This window comes from Gymnoscopelus braueri (genome assembly GCF_963280865.1).
Source record: "Gymnoscopelus braueri genome assembly, chromosome: 10".
In the NCBI taxonomy this organism is placed as follows: domain Eukaryota; kingdom Metazoa; phylum Chordata; class Actinopteri; order Myctophiformes; family Myctophidae; genus Gymnoscopelus; species Gymnoscopelus braueri.
Window position 1 is genome coordinate 25,999,558 of NC_137611.1, and position 20,559 is coordinate 26,020,116.

General features: G+C 41.9%; 1 protein-coding gene across 1 annotated transcript; it reads left to right on the forward strand.

Annotated features, from left to right (window-relative positions):
* Positions 1–567: 567 nt before the first annotated feature.
* Positions 568–18,123, forward strand: klhl14 (kelch-like family member 14; the record flags this gene model as incomplete). Its single annotated transcript, XM_080439470.1, has 9 exons — positions 568–697; positions 1,638–2,528; positions 5,433–5,554; positions 10,826–10,915; positions 12,460–12,538; positions 13,000–13,190; positions 16,019–16,177; positions 16,876–17,033; positions 17,983–18,123. The coding sequence occupies exons 2-9, from the start codon at positions 1,648–1,650 to the stop codon at positions 18,121–18,123; spliced, it is 1,821 nt and encodes a 606-aa protein (XP_080295596.1). The 5' UTR covers positions 568–697; positions 1,638–1,647.
* Positions 18,124–20,559: the final 2,436 nt, after the last annotated feature.

Sequence of the window (20,559 nt, forward strand, 5' to 3'; positions counted from 1 at the left end):
TCCATCCAGTTCACAGCCAAAAAAAGGCTGGTCCCAGAAATTAGCAGTTTCAGCTCAGCAGCAAAGTCGTCGGGCTGTGAAGGCGGAGAGAAATTGACTAATTAGCAATGCGCACTAAAACTTGACGGTTCTCTCTATAACAGCGAGGGAAAGACTAGGGTTTTCTCCCCCCTTTTCTCTTTTCTTTCTTCCATAGATGTTTGAAATCGCAGTCATTTACGCTCGACAGTTTTTACAATAGCCTTGAGCCATAATTTTGCGAGTCTCTCCAGCATCCATACCCCTGCATGGTCTCTCTCCACCGGCCATGCACGACCGTTTCTCTCCCCAACCGTGGATTTCCTATTACTCTCGTTACGACTCACTGAGCCCCAGGCCCAAGGATAATGATGTGTTGTTTCTTGGTAGCATAATTTGTCACACGTATATTTCTTCTTCTTCTTCTCTTGCAGAAAGCACCAGCTCCCTCTCACACACTCACACACTTCTTGTTAATTCAGGAGAACAAATAACGTGAAATAGTGACTTTATGAGTTGGGAATCAATGAGTATTCTGAGGCAACGGCCATAGACTTTAAAGGATCAGGACATTTCTTTAAAAAAAAAAAGAAAGAAAAGGAGAACAAAGGAAATTCAAGTCACAATATTGGGGACCTGAAGCCCATACTTTTCCTCTTTTGTCAAGAACTGAAGTCAGGTAAGTTTGGCTCGTTCTCAGGCAGAGCTACTCACATCATTTAGTTGTGACAGCAAGCGCTTTTACAGAATGTAGCGACAACGTTACAGGGACGCTTCGTGGCAAGTTTGCAAACATTTTTTACGCACAGGAATAGATATTTTAACTGTGTATAAAGAAGCATCACACGTGAATAGCAGGCTACGATCACACCGATCGGAAAGATGCATGTAAATGGATAATCGTCGATATATACTCACGTTGTGCCTATAACTCAGATCGCACCCGCACCGTGATGTGATGACGGCGGAGATCGAGAGAGAGACAAAACTAATTGCTTTTGTATGACTTCCGTGCGTAAATGTGTGGCATGTGTAATAATGTCCCTCGTTGTGGGGGTGCAGCAGATAAACGATAAGTGTTGATGGCTGAATGCTGCATCTTATCCGTGGCACCGTAGGGGTTGCTCTTTTCTCTTTTCCCTGATCCAACAACTTCACTTGCGTTATCGTGGGTTGAGAGACTGGAGGAGAGAAAGAAGCCGCTGCTTGCTGCAGCATCTCTCTCGTATCGTCCTAGTTTGTTTTGACAGCGCGCTTCTGCCTCGATTTAAATGATCTTGTCTAGAAAACATGAATAAGAGTGGCACACTGCTGGAACCGCCACGTTTTTTGTTTGTTTCTTTACGACCATTGCAGAGCTCAAAGTTTAAACGGACTGAAACGGTGTGGGATGTAGAATTACGCCGTCTGGCATGGCACGATGGTTATTCCATTTATTTGGATGGATGGTCGACATATTCAATATTGCTGTAGGCTTTAACGGCAACTTATTTGAGAAGTCCCGTTCCATATTTAGGGATCTAGTGATACAATCTAGACTACAGGCTACTGTGTATTATCATTTTGTGTGCCAATAAATGACTTGTGGTGAATGGCTGGCATGGTTTATTTGTTCACAGTGAGGAAGTCATGTCCAGATCGGGTGATAGAACATCCACCTTTGACCCAACACACAGTGACACCCTGCTGCATGGGCTCAATCTCCTATGGAGGAAACAGCTTTTCTGTGATGTGACTCTCACTGCCCAGGGACAGCAGTTTCACTGTCACAAAGCAGTGCTGGCATCCTGTTCCCAGTACTTCAGATCTCTCTTCTCCTCTCACCATGTAATCAACAACAACGAGGGGAGCAAAGGAGACCAGGGGAGCAGCGGAACCCCCTCGTCTTCCCCAGATGACAAGATGGTGACCACCAGCTCCCGGCCCATCAACAACCTGGTGCTCCAGGGCTGTTCGTCCATTGGACTAAGGTTAGTGCTGGAGTACCTTTACACTGCCAACGTGACTCTCTCCCTGGACACAGTGGAAGAGGTGCTCTCAGTCAGCAAGATCCTCAACATCCCCCAGATCACCAAACTCAGTGTGCAGTTCCTCAACGACCAGATTTCTGTGCAAAACTACAAGCCGATCTGCAAGATCGCAGCCCTCCACGGACTGGACGAGACCAAGAAGCTGGCCAACAAGTACCTGGTGGAAGACGTGCTGTTGCTGAACTTTGAGGAGATGTGCGCCATGCTGGATGCTCTGCCACCGCCTGTGGAGTCAGAGCTGGCTCTCTTCCAGATGTCAGTCCTTTGGCTGGAGCATGACAGGGAGACTCGCATGCACCATGCCCCGGACCTTATGAAGAGGCTGCGTTTCGCCCTCATCCCTGCCCCTGAGCTGGTGGAGAGGGTGCAGTCTGTTGACTTCATGAGGACTGACCCTGTGTGTCAGAAGCTTCTCATGGATGCCATGAACTACCACCTGATGCCCTTCAGGCAGCACTGCAGGCAGACTGTGGCCAGCAGGTGAGTCCAGCACGAGAGAGAAAGCCCAACACACAGACAAACAAACAAACAGAAACACATGCATACGGATGACCCCCAACACTGACATGCACAACAGCCAGGAATCCATTAACAGACCTTGTGAGGGTAAAATAGTACTAGATATATCCTGCTTATCGCCTGCCCACTCTTCACATCAACAAATCACCCACTTATTCCAGTTATTGGCAATACTGCCAGTGTAATCCATGATAAGTAGAGGGTCAGCCAAAGAGGGTTGTGAGGCTCAGCCAGACGGCTGTGAAGCTGTTCACAGTTAAATTTAGCTGTGTACCAACAGAGACAGTACCAGGAGGAGCCAAAGGTTTTGAACTCTGCTATTGATTGTTTGGGATTTTCAAAGCAGTTTTTGGAATTCTAGAAACATATCCACAATCACTAGGTTATCACATCTTCTTAATTAGGATACTTTACAACTTTTAGATTCTATCACAAGTGCAATAGTGCTGTATTATTTGGTGAAGACTTAATAAGCATAAACTTTCTACAATTAATCGGTGATAATGTTCATAGAAACCATTTTAAATGCTGTAAATCAAGTTGTTACCTTTTGACACGATAGTTACGTGGTAATTACCGCATGGATTGGCACGCAATTAAATTGAAATGTTACTGCAGTTATTGATGCTACACAAAGGGAAATTTAGCATAGCCACTGAGTCGGGGCGCAATTGGGTGCAGCTCCTCACGTGTGTCACCCACACAAATATGATCCTGGCTGCATGGACCCCCTCTGTGTTTGTCATGATCAGCTCTTTTAGATCTGATAAGTAGACAGGTGTTGTCAGCAGGATGACTGATTGATGCTGCTGCAGCTGTCAGGTATGGTACACAGGGGTGGCTTTGGTAAATTGTAAAGCCTGAAATGCCATCAATCACATCAAGGTGAAATTGAGATTTTATTGTAAATATTGGTTGGACATCATATGAGTGCAAAAAAGTTAACCGTGAATACATAGATTTATGGTAAGGCAGGAGATCAATTCATAAACTCAAAAGAAGTGTGCTGAAAAGATAACAGACTCACTTTTCATGTATTGCGTTATCTGAATAACATATCTATATTTCCACATATTATGAATCCAAATGAGAAAGGAATCAAGAATCCTCATAATTAGTTTCACATGCCACTGTTTCTCTCCTCTCAATTAATCACCATTATCTATGTCCAGGGGCTCATTTGCATATGAATAACCCCAAAACACTTCTGAGTGGGCCAGTTGCAGAGGATGCACCGAGGGGTGCTATTTAGCCAAGCATAAAAAAAAAGTTAAAACAGAAAAAGAAATGTTGAAAGCGCTTGATAATAATAAAGGCCAAATCTGCCCAATCTTTAGCTGCATATTGTGATGAATTGGTAGCCATTCAGATTTGAGTTGAAATTGGTTAGGAACCAGATAATGGTCATTAATCACTTAAACCGTATATATTTAAGTTGACCGTGGCCTATACTTGGTCCATTCCTTTTTGTTGCCAGACCCAGGGGGTCAGCCCTACATGTGGCTTTGTCGGTCCCCTTTTGCTATCGTTTACGTTTTCTTACATGTCCCTCTTTTTGATTGGCCAAGCTTAGCGTGACGTAGTTTAGAAACCATTCAGATTTCCGGACATTCAGATTTCAACCACTAGGGGTCTGGCACAGTACCAGGTCCCCTGGTTCCCTTGTTTCCCCTCTACACCAAATAACTTTGCTGTAAATAGCCGATCTACAAGCTCACAACGCATTGCAACGTGACTTATTGTGATCTTGTAGATCTGCTATTTCAGCAAAATTTTCGCCCCCAGAATAGGGGTGGTAGAGTTCATGGTTAATGTGCCATAAAAAAATAAGTGAAGTGAAGTTTCCTAAACAAACAATAGGAAATACTGTGTCGCACAATTGGCTCAGAAATGTCACATGAATCACTACAACCAATGGAATGGAGACATTTCATGTTGGCTGTACCTAGGCGGCAAGCATCCGGTTTTTAAAATGAGGCCAATAAGGAAGAGCCGTTTCCCCTGCAGTTCTCATTAATGGGCCGCTATTTCCCCTCCTGCTGGCTGCAGAAAAACTAATGCTCCATTCAAGTGATTGAGGTTTTGGCCGGACTTTACACTTGATTTTATTACCTTGGTAAACATTTTCATAAATACTTTATGTTTTCAATCGCTAGTTTAATAGATTAAATATATAGATTATATTATAGATGCTTCTAGGGCTTCTACTGGTTCTACCGAGTGAAGACCCGGTAGAACCCATGCCCTTCCAGCCAATAGCATTCGTTTCCAGTTGCTTTTCGGGACCGGAAGTTCCAAGATGGTGGATTTGAATTTGTCGAAAAAGTGGCTTCAAAACAGGTCTAGAGACCAATGGGGCTCCCTTCGTCCATATTTTTTACAGTCTATGGCTGTACCCTACCAGCTGTAGCCCTGCAGCTTAGCATCCTGCAGAATGGAGAAAGCTTCATAGATAATTGAAAAGGTATCTGTAGAGTATAATAACCATTCCAGAAGCAATCGAAATGGGAAGTGGTCTGTTTAGCATTTTCAGTTGAATGTGATGAATTTGATCAATCAATCAGTAGATTACTAGCCCTTGTTAAAACAAGGTTGGTGTTCAAAGTGAATTTATTTATTTATTCATGTGTTCCTTATGCCTTCCTTCATTGCATTCATTCATTGAAAGTGTGCTAAGCTTTCAAATCTGCTGTTGAGCATCCATTTGTTGCATCTGAAAAGAGTGGAATGCAGGGTAAATTAATGACACTCAGAGTGTAAAATCCGGTCAAAAGTACACTTGCAGAGTTGAAACCAGATTTTACTTTGTTTTTGTGTGACACAAACCCACACTTTCCCCCCTTTTTTTCTTTTTTGACATTGCAGAATCCGTTCCAACAAGAGATTGTTGTTACTGGCGGGTGGTTTGCCTCCTGGACCTGATCGCCTCCCCAGTAATTTGGTCCAGTACTATGATGACGACAAAAAGACATGGAAGATTCTTACAAGTAAGTAGAAAGGCTCCACTTTTTTCTTTTTTACCCGAGGCATCTTCCGTTCACTTCCTTTATGATGAGAAATGGTTGTTCCTATGGCTGGCTTTAACACAGGTTAATTTCCACGGAAAATGAGGGAAGGAGTTCCCTAAATCCTTGAGGTAATGATGTATCACTATCACTTTTAATATAAGTTTTTAATCAGAGCGTGACTCCACACCACGGTGGAGTTTCATGCCTGGGCTCCCTTGTTTTTGCTGAAATATCCTGGCAAGATGCATGGTGAGATTTATTTGAATCTAATGATCTATTGTGGCATAGACAGTGCAATCTTGGATGCTACCTCAACAGCCTTTACTAAAGGCAGTTTGACAGGCTACATACACCACAGCTGACCAGTATACGCAAATTAATTCACATATTTAAATGTTGCTATTGGGATTGATTTTGGTCTTACCAGAGACAGTTTATGTGGATTGGATTAATTCAGCAATAACATTATTCACTACATCATACACACAGCGAGAGGTAAAATATAGTAGAAGTCACTGACACAATTGAATGAAATTCCACAAATGTATTTTGAATGGTGGCATATAACATAGTACTGTAGAGACTGTAGTAGAATATCAGCCTGTGATATTGTTTTCACATTGAAGGCAGACTGTCAGAGTCCCACAGAAATGTGCTCTAATGAAAACAATTTGCTATCCATGGAGAAAACATCAGATGAACCTTCCTGTGATTTTACAAAGAGGAATCTTATTTGTATAGCACCTGCTTCAAGACTCTCTTTTCTCCCCTGTCTTCTCTGACCTTTTGAAGCACACCACCTATATTCTTGCCATATTGCAAAGGTCAAATGAGAGCTAATGGGAAACCATATCTGTCCTTTGCATCATCATTGGTGGTCATATTGAGTTGTTGTCCTTTGTTTTGGTTAGAGCCATATCTCAATAATGTCTTACCATTCGTACCTATTAGGCATAGGTCCATTGGCTGTCAGGCGTGACCCTGTGCTCTTTATATTCCCATTCGGTTCCAATGGTTGTTTCTGGCATTGGTTTTATGTTAGTGTTGCATTGTATTAGGATATATATTAATGGTTTCTTCAGCTCAGTGCAACTTTGGTGATCTATATAAATTCATAGACAATACAGGGCAGGGTTTATTTCCGTGCTGGAATCATTAGTTCCTTGGCATTGGTCTGATTCTTCACCTTGGCCAAATTTGTCAGGCTACACTATACCAAAGGAGGCATGCACACACAACAGCCTGAAGCCCACTGGTATTTATATTGTCATTTTCTCATTAAACTCACACTCACGGGTATAAACTGCAACAAGCAAAAGGTCAATAGGGATTTCCATCACTCAAAACTAAAAAGTTAACACTCAAATGGTCCGTGTCCGAGTGGAAGGACAAAACTGCAAAATCATCCCCTTAACACATCAGTGACCATCTGATGTAGCTTCCACACAATGGATGTGGAATAGAAGATTATTAACATTCAATCATAACTTTTCAATGAGGCGAAACCTGAGAGGGACAGCCTTTGATTAAGACATTCATCAACACAATTTAGGAAGAATCTGATCCCTCTTGTCACGTCAGATATCTGCTGCTCGGTGATTCCAGTGTAACGTTTGCCATCTAGTGTACCCATGGCTGCGTGACGCAACAGAAGACAAAAGACAGACAGGGGCTCAGCCATAGTGCTCGACTAAAGGGTGATTTACACTTATTTGCGCACCGGTGTCGCACAATGAAAATATATGATCTACAAGCTCACAACGCATCGTGCTGCAACACGCTGAGAGCTTGTAAATCTGTTATTTTCAGTGTGTGACACACGGCACGCAGCCAAGTACAAATCACGCTTAACTCTCCCCAGACACTCATAACCGAGCTCACGTAAGACTTTTAACAATTTAAAATGGACCTCATCTAAGCTGTGGTCTAGAACAAAAGAATGCTGCGCAGTGGGGTGAGATGCTAATGGTGTTGAGGAAACGTCAGTGCTAGAGCAGCAGTGGTGCATTAGCTGTGGAGTCATTCAACCGACCCCGACCGTGCCTCAATGCAGAGGTTTCTGACTCCCTCTAGTGAGCCTGAGAGCTCACTGTACAATGGAGTGATGGCGTCCATCTCATAGGCCATGATTGTTCTGTCCTCCTGCTGATCTATACAGTATACACCCCCGCTCACCCACCACCCCCACAATTTAGTAGTGAGGTTAGGGGAGAATGGAATGAATGAATAGAAAAATGTATCTCACTTTTGTTTCCGTCACCATTATCAGTGGTAATACAGTATCATGCACTGTGGATGCAAACGAGAGTGACTACATTTTATTTCATTTTATTTCATTTCATTGCACATCACCTAGATTATATCATCCTCCTGGCACTATTAGTCGAAGCTAGATGGTACCACTTAGCCTACTGTTCACCTGTATCCCGGACACCTGTGGATGCAGGGAAAATGGCCCAAATCCTCCCACAGAATATAGTGCAGGATTCCCTCCTCAGTCTTTTCCCACTGCAGCCTGCGTGTACTATAAACTAGCAATCCGTTTTTTCCCCCCATGTCTGTATCAGATGGTGTTTAGTATGAGTGCGTGTCAGAAGACATCAAATAAAAAGCCATCCATCCATGTGCTATATACTGCTGACTGAAAGATAATGTAAATAGCATGTAAGGGAAATCTGCAAGTCACGTGGCGCTTGCCTTTGAGGTGCACTGGAGGCAGGCAACCTAATCCCCTCGTTCAAGATAAAACTATGTTTAGTGTATGCAGTACTAGTCCCTGTCTGGGGCTCACCCCTTTCCTGTGGAGGACCTCCACATGTCAGCCAGCCAGAGTGAGATTGCAGGGAGAGGCCAATTGGAAAGAAATGAGATTCAAGGCTGTCTAATTTTACAGCAACTGTGATCCATCAGGCGGTGGGGAGGTGACAGTGGAAATGACTGATGGAGACAGACAGGTGGGCTTTAACATTCCACTGATTTGTGCTCAAAAGGCGCCGGGCCCGAGATTTATTGAGTGAACACGATCATGTTCATTATGACTGTCACCTAAGACCATTTCTCTACATCTCAATGGGGTCACTTTAGCAGGAGAAGATGGAAGAGAGAGGATGGGAACCACAAAAAACATACACAAGGGAAACTCCTCTGCAAGGGGCCCTAAGTTTAGATATGGGCACCTCTGCTGGCTGTTATCCCATACTAACTCATATTGCGCTGTGAAGTACATTAATGTATATGTGCAGACTTTGCTCATGAATAGGCCTATCATGATAAGATTATCTATGATGGCTCATCCATCTACAGTATAAATTCCAGGAATCCATCCCTGTGTGTCTGTCTACCCATTCATCCGATTGACTTCACATTTGGCAGATGTGTTGCCGAGAGGCCAAGCAATGGGACCACTCCAAGCTGCCCCTCGTTCCGGCTGCCCCTCGTTCCGAACAGCCATGCGTTCCGAACAGGCACGCCCCGCAGCATCGCTGTAAGCAGCAATACCGGGAGCCAAACAGTCGGCCCGTTCTGAATGGGCACGCACTCTGAATGGCCATGCCCCAAGCAGGCACGCACTCTGAATGGCCGTGCCCTGAACGGGCACGCACTCTGAACGACCACTCCCCGAACGGGCACGCACTCTCACAGGCCATGCTCTGAACGGGTATGGATTCTGAATGGCCATGCCCTGAACAGGCACACACTCTGAAAGTCCATGCCCCAATCGGACACACACTCTTAACGGCCATGCCCCGAACGGACACTGCACTAGATTTAACAATAGAAAAAAATAAAAATACTGTTACAAACTAAAATGGCCATCAGAGAGAAGCCTGCACCACACGTGAGCAGGCAGAGCCTTTGACAAAATCTGCAAGTGCTGCTCTTCCCCATGTTGGTAATGTGACATGTAGTAAACACAGTCTACATACAATCTAATCTCTCAAGAACAGATTCTGCTCTGCGTTGGAATCTGTCGGGGAGGCTCGTCATAACGTGTACGCACTGCCTACAAGTGGGCGTGCCTTCAGATCAATCAAATGTAGTGGGCGGGATTCACGTGTCCGTCGATCCTTCCCCCCTCGAAACAAACCGAAACTAATTTAACAAAAGCGTCCGCGGAGCAGACAATCTATATCCTGGAATGCCCTTGTGCATTGAAAAGGTATAAAGTCTAATCCTCCACTTTGATTGTTTTAGACACTGATGAATTAATACAAATTACTCAGGGGCCATGCAAGTTGGGAACGATGCAAGGCGGGAATACACACCCCACCCGTTACGCAATACTCCTGTTATTTAATGTACTCATTGTACCTGTTGTCAGCTCCACACGCATCATGTTTTGCTTTGCGTTGCTGCTTTTGTTCGCTGCAGCTTCCTTCACTCATGAGCACAGATCTCGTACTATTTGTTCCATCGTACAAACGCTGGTACACACGCTGCCACTTATATTGGCTATATAAGCGTGACGCAAAGCTCAGCCAAACAATGATGCCGATGGGTCGGATTGGCCAATCAGGGAAGCCAGTGCCAACACCACCTCAAACACACAGTGGAGATACATTTTATTTTGTTTTGTGTTTTTTTGGTTATCGGAAACCGTTGTTCCGATTGAATTGCCACTCAGCACTCCACACCTTACACGCCAAAATGGAAGCCTGGATGGCGTCTGAGTTATGCCCGGGACAGACAGACACACACATACAGGTTTCGTGAATTATTGGATAGATGAATACTTGTCGCACTGACTAATAAAGAAAATATTCAAGAATTCAGGTCTTTGGTTGACTGTCAACCTACTGTATGTGAGACATTTCCTCTAAATCTGATCAGTATTCTAGGAAATACGGCTATTGCAGACACACAGACCAATACTACTATTGCTGCAAGCACACTCCATAGTTGTGGGGAATGGAAATGATACAAAGAGATAGCTGCTGATAGAAGGTTAAAGAATTATTATTATTGTGTTATTTGACAATAATGGATAGGCTTACATACTGAATGTATTTGTACTAGTGTGAACTCCCTATCAAACCCTCTGTGTTTAGAAGATAATAGAAACTGCTGAAAAATAAATACCATAAATGTATTTTCATTTTAAAAAACTGCCAAAATTCAGCCCTGCTGTAGATGAGACAAATAAAGAAACTGTAATTCAGGGTAACTTAGTTCTGTCCTCTACAGAAGACATGCTCTCATGGGCTTGAGGTTGCTGCTGAGTGACATCATTTTTGTTTGGTTTTTGTCCAGTTATGCCTTACAACAGCGCTCATCACTGTATAGTGGAGGTGGAGAACTTCATACTGCTGATGGGTGGAGAGGACCAATGGAACCCTAATGGTAATACCATCAACTCTACACATGCAAAGGGTTTGGTACCAAAATTAGATATCAAGTGCTTTACAGAAAAAGTACAAATAATTTTACAATAAAGCAAAAAAAAGCAAAGCAATAGCATAAAACAACATTGAAATAATAGAATACAAGAATACAAGCTCACAAGAGATTTGGTGTTTGACGGGAAAAAGCAGTCCAAGTACAGAGTCAACTCGGGTCAAGGTTACTAAGTCTATGAATGGTTTTAAGTGGCTTAACTTAAACTAGGTTTTTTATTTAGAAACTATGTTTCAGCTTTCAAGCAAAAAAATAAAATAAAGGGGCTTGTGGCTATTTCTTTTTTGCCTATATTGGATTACGGTGATATTTTATACATGAATTCCCCAGAATCACATCTTCGTACTTTAGACACACTCTAACATGCTGCATTACAATCTGAGGTCACAGAATTATATCTCATATTATGTTCCCACTGTGAGTGAATTTGGGAACTTTAGTTATGCTGCACCATTCTCTTGGAATCTACAAAAATATTTGAAGCTAGATCAATTCCTCATTGGAATTGATAATTTTAATGAACATATTTTACACCTGCTTGCCATGGACTGCACTTTCTTTTTAAAGTTTCTAGTTTTTAAAATGTTATATACTTTTATTTGTATTCTATTTGTATATTGTATATTTGTATATTGTTTGTCATCATGTTTTGAATTTTTGTGTTTTTATATGAAACTATATGTATGATGCCTACTTGGCCAGGGCCAACTTAAAAAGATATCTAAATGTCTCAATGGGGTTTTACCATGGTTAAATAAAGGATAAATAAATAAATGAATAATTCAATCAAATCTATAAATTGATTGATAAAGTAGCACAAACTCAAAATAAATGATGGTACTATTTTAAGTTTAAGTACTATATTTAAATTGTATAGTTGTTTAGTAAAGAACTTATTGAATACATAACCTATTGTAGTATTTTGGAAATTAAAGGTAGGGTAAGTGATTTGCAATTATTCAAATAATTGCAAAATGGGTCTATGTTCTGATAGTGCTCGTTACTATAGAGTGTCCTGTCCATATAAGGAGTCTCCATGTCTCTCCAGCTCTTTATAAAACAGAAAATGCATTTTCGTTTCAGTTTCAGTTTCATTTCCAATTTTATCCAATCAGGATAGAGAACTCAATCAGGATATAGATTAAACAAGTGAAATTGGAAGTGATGACACTAAGAAATGAGCAGGCAAAATTGGAACTGGAACACTATAAAAATTAAGCTTAAAAAGTGGTACTTTCTCCTGATTGGTTGAGATTTTCACACCTACCGGAAAATGTATTTTCTGTTTATTATAGAGCTGGAGAGACGGGGAGACTCCTATTACTGAACAAACACTCTATAGCAATGATTACTATCAGAATATAGTGCTTTAACCTTTAAAAAAAATACTTTTGGTTTTAACCCAAAAATGTCACTTACCCTACCTTTAACTCTTTACATGTACTTTTTTGAAAATATTGAAAACTGAGCTTATTATGTTTCTTTTACAGGAAAACACAGCACTAATTATGTCAGCCGTTATGATCCCAGATTCAACAGCTGGATACAATTGCCACCTATGCAGGAGAGGTAAGTTAGCGATGTAATAGTTGCATTAATTGCTATTTGTATTCATATTCTTATTCTGACTATCTGTATTTGATCTAGTAGTAGCAGATCTAGTTTAAAATTGTATCTACACTGTTGAAGAGGTAGTACAATAATTTCAATGCCTGTAGTGTTGCAACCAACTGCATTGTATGTGCAATAACAATAAAGTAACAATAAACACATGAACACAATGAACACTTAAATACAAAGTCACTAATTGATACTTATTGCATCCCCTTTTTTTTTTACCACATTCTCACAGTTACTACTAAGGATTTATAACTTAGCTCTATTTCCCCAAAAATGTAATCCGTATCAGTTCAAATCTGTCCACCGCAAACAATTCCCATCTCACAGACAGACACATCTGTTGATAAGTATTCAATGAATCTGTCATCGTTGGTGTAATGATGTTGTCTGCTTTGACACCTCCTCCTCAGGAGAGCCAGTTTCTTTGCCTGCCGCCTGGATAAGCACCTGTACGTGATTGGTGGAAGGAACGAGGCGGGCTACCTCTCCAGCGTGGAGTCCTACAACCTGGAGACTAACGAGTGGAACTATGTGTCATCGCTGCCACAGCCCCTGGCTGCCCATGCAGGATCAGTGCACAATGGGAAGATTTACATCTCAGGTCAGGCCAAAGTCCTCTGCCACTCAGTGTCCCTCTGCTGGTCTTCAGTTGCTTTTTACAGGCATGCCAGCAGTTGTTTTTGTCAGAGTAAAGGCATAACATTTGTTGTTTTAAAAGGGAATTCTGCTGCAAAGCATCATTTAAATATATAAAAAATCACACCCAGTGTGAAGTGGGCGGTGTGGTCACTTTGGTCATCACAGTGATGGAAGTTCACTTAAAGAAAAGTAATATTGTGGACCAACCATTGTACACCCCTAACTTAAAAAAAGTTTTTTTTAAGTGCATAGTCCTATTTATAGGGCTATGCACATGTGTCATGTTTCACTAGCCAATCACAGTCCTGAATAGACTGTGATTGGCCAATCACGGTGCAGGGTTAGGGGGGTACACTGGTGGCCAATCACAGCGCAGGGTTGGGGGGGTGCAATCGAATGTCGATGTCCAAACCTCACATATAGGGGCGGTTTCACCGCCCAAAAGGAATAATTAAACCTTCATTTACCCAGTGTACGTAGGCTCAGCAGTCTTATATTGTTGACCACTGAGCAGCTCCACTGGAGCAGTTGGGGGTTCAGTGCCTTGCTCAAGGGCACTTCAGCTGTGTTGGGGGAGGAGTAAGTGGTGGCCATTCACTTCCCCTCCCAGATTTGTCCTGCCGGCCCGGGGGATCGAACCGGATACCTTTCGGTCACAAGTGTGCTCTTCTAACCTTTAGGCTACCGCTGCCCCAATAACACCACCCTCATTGACTTTGAAAAATTAAGAACTATTGTACCCTCTACATGCTTACAATGATTTTTGTGTTCGATTATTGTTTGATCAAACTCTTGCGCTTCTTTTTTTCTCACCTCGGTTGAAGTGCTTTGTAAAGCGGGAATTTGGAGCATGTACAGTAAGATAGGGCTATAAATCTGGACTGATGATATCAACCCGATCTCCAGAGATTACCGTAACATTGCACGGAACGAGTGCACTTCATTCCGTGGATAGCCGCCTCGGAACTCCCGAATTGCGTGCATATGGTACGGTGCTGCCTTTGTGACAAAACCATTTCGGAGGCGCGCAGTCACAGGCGAATTGTCACCCCGTGAAGGACCACCGAGGGAGCTAAGGCGACCGAGTTGCCGTCCTGAACGGTGGGACATTCGCCTGTGCCTACTCAGCGCCGTTTGAGTTATGTACCGATAGGCACAGAATCGTAAATTTTATTGTGCGGACTTTTTCCGTGTTGCGACTGGTTACGCCCACCGTGGGACTCGCCGTACATATGCACGCAATTTGGGAGTTCCGAGGTGACTATCCACGGAATGAAGTGCACTCGTTCCGTGCAATGTTACGGTATTCTCTGGAGATCAGGCTGGATGATATATAGAGAACTGGCTGTAAGCTCATTATACTCTCTAGGTAAGCAACGTTTCAAGAAATGCAAGAATAACCTGGAGTGACGTTTCCCTTTAAATGGCAGATATCTTGTTGTCTCCGCCAGGCCGAAAGGCATGGCGAGAGTATGTTTTACCCCCTGTCCGTCCGTCCGTGTGTCCGTCCGTCATTCTGTCATTTTGTGTACAGCTAATCTCTGGCACCGTTGGCTTGATCGCAGCGAAACTGTGCACACACACTCCCTGGATGCCAGAGCAGAACCTCTGCCCCAAAATGTTCACATGGACCTGTTATAGCGCCACCGGGAGGCCGCTTTTTGCAAAACACATTTGTTGACAGTACTCCTACAGATTTTATCCAAACATCACGCAATTCAGTACACAGTATCTCTATAGTCATGTGATCAACACGGATCTGTCCAATTTTCCATATTCTATCCTGATTGGCTAAGGTTGGCTTCCAAAGTTTGCAGGATTGCTCCGTTTTCAACAAAATGGCTCAAATCATGAACGCAGCTTGCGATTTCCGTGAGATTTCACACGCACATTCCCACTAGGCCGAGGAATAAATGCCACTTGAAATGTCTCAAATCAGCCTCATGGTGGCGCTATAAAAGGCCGATTTGTCTTTTGAACTATAGCTGTACCGATCTGCGTGAAACTTTGCACGCACACTCCCTAGAGGCCAAGAAAAAACATCTGCCCTGCTTTTTTCACATTTGCCTTTCGTAGCGCCACCAGGAGGCCGACTTATGTAAAACAAATGTTTTGATGTAAGCCTTCAGAATTTATCCAAATTTCACGCAAAGCGGTAGTCATGTGACGCAGCGTCCGATTGCGGTGACACTTTGCACGCACATTCGCACTACGTTGAAGAACAAATGCCACTCTTTTAACATTGCCCTATTATAGCGCCACCAGGAGGCCGATTTTTGCAACACTTTTCTTTTTTATATTACTCCTACACTCCTATGTTGTCCAATCATGCAAATCGGTACCCATTATCTCTATAGTCAAGTGATCAAGATGGTTCTGTCCGATTTGTCATATTCCATCCTGATTGGCAAATTCTGAACATTGCTGCCCCACAATAACCTACCTGAACTGGCGGAGACCTGTGCTCCGAGGAGCACTTTTTCTAGTTATAAATGAAACTCTAAAGGATACCTTTAGACCTGTCAGAGGGCTAAATCAATGTCCTCTAAAGACTTTCTTTAATATGACAGACATCCTGGTATTATTGTTCAATTTACCCAAAAGTATTCGTTTGCTATTGCTACTCTTGTACGGTAACAGCCTGTGTTTCTATTCGAGTGATAACAGCATAATGCTATTTTTACACAGTAAAGATTGTAGAAATTGACCCTTGCGGGTCCATGTGTGTCCATTTTTATACTCTTTAAGAGTTAAATTAACACGGAGGATTTTACTGTGTACTTGTTGCAGGTGGAGTACACAATGGAGAGTATGTGTCCTGGCTCTACTGCTATGACCCCATAATGGACGTGTGGGCGAGGAAACAGGATATGAACACAAAGCGTGCCATTCATGCCCTAGCTGGCATGAATGACCGTCTCTATGCTATTGGGGGAAACCATTTGAAAGGTAAGGACTTGTGTTTCTCAGGTACTGTGTAGAAAAACAGGTCCAGATCAATTCTTTGTGGAGTCATGTAAAAGCGATGCCGCCATCATGGAAAGACGGTGATGACCTGTGTTAGACCACAGGTCATCATGGAATTGTGCAATTGTGTAAATTGTAATTTCAACTCAAATTAAATTCAGAAGATTCTATATCAGTATAACCACTTCCAACTTGGCGTCCCTATTTTGGACATTGCCCAAAATGTTCAAAAATGTTTGTACTTTGTATTTGTCTTTGCTTCGTGTTGTCTTTTTCAGTTTTATGCTTTGAACTTGTGACCTTTGTACTGTCTATTTTTTCATTGCTTCATTTTGGAAAATCTATAAAAATATTTGAAACAGAAATATTTTTTTGCCAAAATAGAAAAAATAGCAGATATACAAGCTCACAATGCGTCATGATGCAATGTATTTTGAGCTGGTAGATAGGCTATTTTCGTTATTATATTTTAAAAAATCCAAGCCTTTTCACAATTGGGGATTAGCCAGAAGCTGTGGGGATCCTTGGCATGGAAATGTTTGGGAACCCCTGTTAGACTATATAGGGCATTTGTGCATGTCCTTCTCTTTTGCTGTGTCTTTTTTCTGGCAGAATGAAAGGACATAACTGATCTCAGGAATAAGGGTTTTCTCTTTTTTTCTCCCCACCTTTTCTACCAGGGTTCTCCCACTTAGACGTGATGCTGGTAGAGTGCTATGACCCTAAGGCAGACACGTGGAACATCCTCCAGACCCCTATACTGGAAGGCCGCAGTGGACCTGGCTGTTGCATTCTGGATGACAGCATCTTTTTAGTGGGGGGCTACAGCTGGAGCATGGTAACGTCTCACATTCATTATCTATCATTGCTGTTGGGCAGAAACCTTGTATCTCCATGTTTCATATTTTTTACGAATGCCTGCCTATTTTATTCTTAGTTGTATGATAGTAGTGAAAACAACCGATCTACAAGCTTGTAGATCTGCTATTTACGCTATGTTTGAAAAATGCCTAAAAGGCTAATGACATGCCCAAAATAGGGATGCCAGGTTGAAAGTGGTTAAAGTCTGTCTGTGGGGTTTTCATAAATAATTAACCCACGAAAACTATTAACAAGAGCTTGTGACTAAATAAATAACTATATTGGATCCATTTGAACACAGGTTCTTTTTTCCCCTTTCCTGGAAAGTAACAGTTTTCCACATACAAGGTTTCCGCAATATTGTGACGCCATACTTGGCGTCACAATATTGCGGAAACCTTGTATGTCTGGTTTCCTCTGTACAGTACCGGGACTCCCTCTTTCTTTGGTGTTTCGCCCAGGTGGGCGTGGTTATATGCCTATACCTAACCTTAAACCTCACCGAAAATAATTATGCCGTAACCCAGTGGTTCCCAATTGTTTTAGGTCTTTTTTGTGTCTTCCCCGGGATCCAAACTAGTGAAAATAGCCGATCTACAAGCTCACAAGAGCTTGTAGATCTGCTATTTTTCACTAATTCTAAAGTTTTTTTAATGTGTTTATTTATGGAATTTAGATTTTTTTATGAATAATTGTGAGAGAAAAAAACAAAGAAATAAATCTTTTTTTTAAAGGGATATTTACTTGTGAATCGCGACCCATAAAAATGGGTCCGACTCGCAAGTGCCTTAACCTAACCTCAAAACTACACCTGGGAAAGAGAGAGTCCCGTACTGTACCATTACTATTTATTCTGTACGCTGAAATCATCAAAACAACAGCGGTGTGGATTCATAGTGAGTGACAACTCCAAATCATTGTTTCAGGGGGCCTACAAGTCTTCGACCATCTGCTACAGCCCAGAGAAAGGCACATGGACAGAGCTGGAGGGAGAGGTTGCAGAGCCCTTAGCGGGCCCCGCCTGCTCCACCGTCATTCTGCCCGCCTGCCTCCCGTTTAACAAATGACAACTAACCAGAACGACAGGCCACGGTGACACAGATGATTGGAAGGCTGACCACCACTAAAGTGAAACAATTGAGAATGATTTTGTGACGAACCCTCCAATCACACAGCCAGAGGGGTGGGGCGTGTATAAATTATTTTTTTACAGGTTTGACAAGAGCACTTTCGTTATTATACCTACTGAAGGTTTGCAACGAAATCAATGTAATTCATGTATTTAAACCCATGTGTGTTGAACTTCTGCGGGATGGTCACTTTCATATCAAGACTTTGTTTCAATTGGTAGTAAGTGTTTTTTGGCTTCTCTTCTATAGCACGCATAGTGTTGAACAGAATTATAGCTTTCAAATCCATTGTATCTTGTAACTATTAGAGGCATCAATCAAGCAAAATGCAGTGTTGTTTCAAGGACTGACTGTCGGGGGAAGGGGGGTCCCAAACTTGAATGGGACAAAGTAAAACCATGGCAGGTTGATTAACATTATAATAATGATCAAATTGTATATTCCTTGCCATTCATTTTTTTTATTATATTATGCAGGATTCTGCCGATATCCTGCTGTGTCCCTTGGTCAGGTTGATATGCAACTATTCTACTAGTCTTCCTCTCTAGAACATTCATGTGATTTCACAACATCCAGAAACATACAGAGAACTTTTTCTGTAATTTATCTCGTAAATGAAAGAGTCATAGTCAGATGAGTAAGTTATCATGCTGATGGGGGTATCTCAGTAAGAATGTGTGCATATCACTCTGCATCAACTTTGAACCAATGTTTTTATCATGTTTCTGTATGAACAGATTTCCTTACGATTTATTTGCTTGAAAGCCCAAATATTGCCAGAACTGATGTCTGTGACGTATTATTTATGCTATGTGAGCAAGAAGACAATGTGAGGATGAACATTTATTCTGAATATTTAAACAATGGCACTATGGTAAAATGTGGTTAGAAAAGTAATGGTACAATCAAATGATTCACTGGGTAATACACGGGTAATGGGTAGCACAGCTGAGGAAAAGTGCCAATTGATGAAGTAGGCATTGTTTTGATTTGTTCCCTTTTACATGTTAAAGATTAACCACTTTAACCCTGGCATCCCAATTTTGGGCATGTCATTATATGCGGACATGGGGGGGGGGGGGGGGATGTTCAACAAGTTTGCCCTGCTCACAATGCACTGCGGCGTGTTGTAAGTATATAAAGATTAGATCTTCAAAATAATTCTAAGGTATGAAGAAAAATGCATACCGTGGGCCATAATGCACTAATAGTAAATTTCTATTCCCTTAATATTTGCAAAACTATTGATGTCCTTATAGAAAAAGTAAATCTTCATTACAGTTCAACTCCACTGTATATGGTGCTGATAGGTTCACAAAAGTTGACTCTAAATATTGGTGCAGTACCTGGTGAATTCTGTAAAGTTTGTTGATTTTCATTCTTGTAAATAATCGCTTGCAGTGAAACATTTTTGTGCACTCAACCTTGGATTTATTCTCAAATCCTGTTATGTCCTTTGCATTTTAGAATATGAAAATAAATTGACTCTTGATGATTACAAAAACTTCCACTACTTTTTTTCCACTTCAATACTGAGTAAATGAATGACTTGACTACAAACAGAGGTTGCAAATAAGATGATCAATGTAGTCACAGCCATTGATAGTCCACTGATTAGACAAAACAGAATTACTCTGAAAATTCGCCTCGGTCCAAACATATCTATCTATAAACAAACTGAATGTTCCTCCTAAATGGCAAGAATTGCCCTTCAGTGAGTTTGCTAACTGCTATGAAGAATAAAAAAAAAAAAAGTGCCACCACAGGTAGCCTACATCAGTGGTTCTCAAAGTGTGGTTTTTGGGGGAGGTCCCCAGCAAAATGCGTAAATACAGAATCAAAATCAGTTCAATCTGGGAACCCATTCCGTAAAAAAAACCTCCCCCTTTGTTTTTGCCTTGGCACCACCTCCTTTTTTGTATAGAAACGGTAACTCGGTTTGGCTCCTCCCCTTTCTTAGTTCACTTCCTCCCGGGTGCTTCTGTGTTTATTCCTACTAACAAGTTTACAACATTACATGTTTAGGGCAGTGGTGTTGACAGATTCTGCTAACAGAATCTGTCTTGAGAGATTTAAATCAGTTTAACCCCACTTTAACCCTATTTTATAGTTTGGCTATTCAGAAATAGCTGATCTACAAGCTCACAATGTGTCAATTCGTGGCGCGTTGAATAACTTGGCTAATGTTTAACAAAACAAATCTTCTCTTTTCAAATGGGGGTCTGCAGCCAAATACATATCAATTCGGGGGTCCTTGACATGAAAAATGTTTGAGAACCACTGGCCTACATGATGAGGTTATGGCTTTATTTACCATCACTGTTGATGCAACGTCACTGGTGGCAGATGGTTTCTCTGCTCTGGTCTTATGTA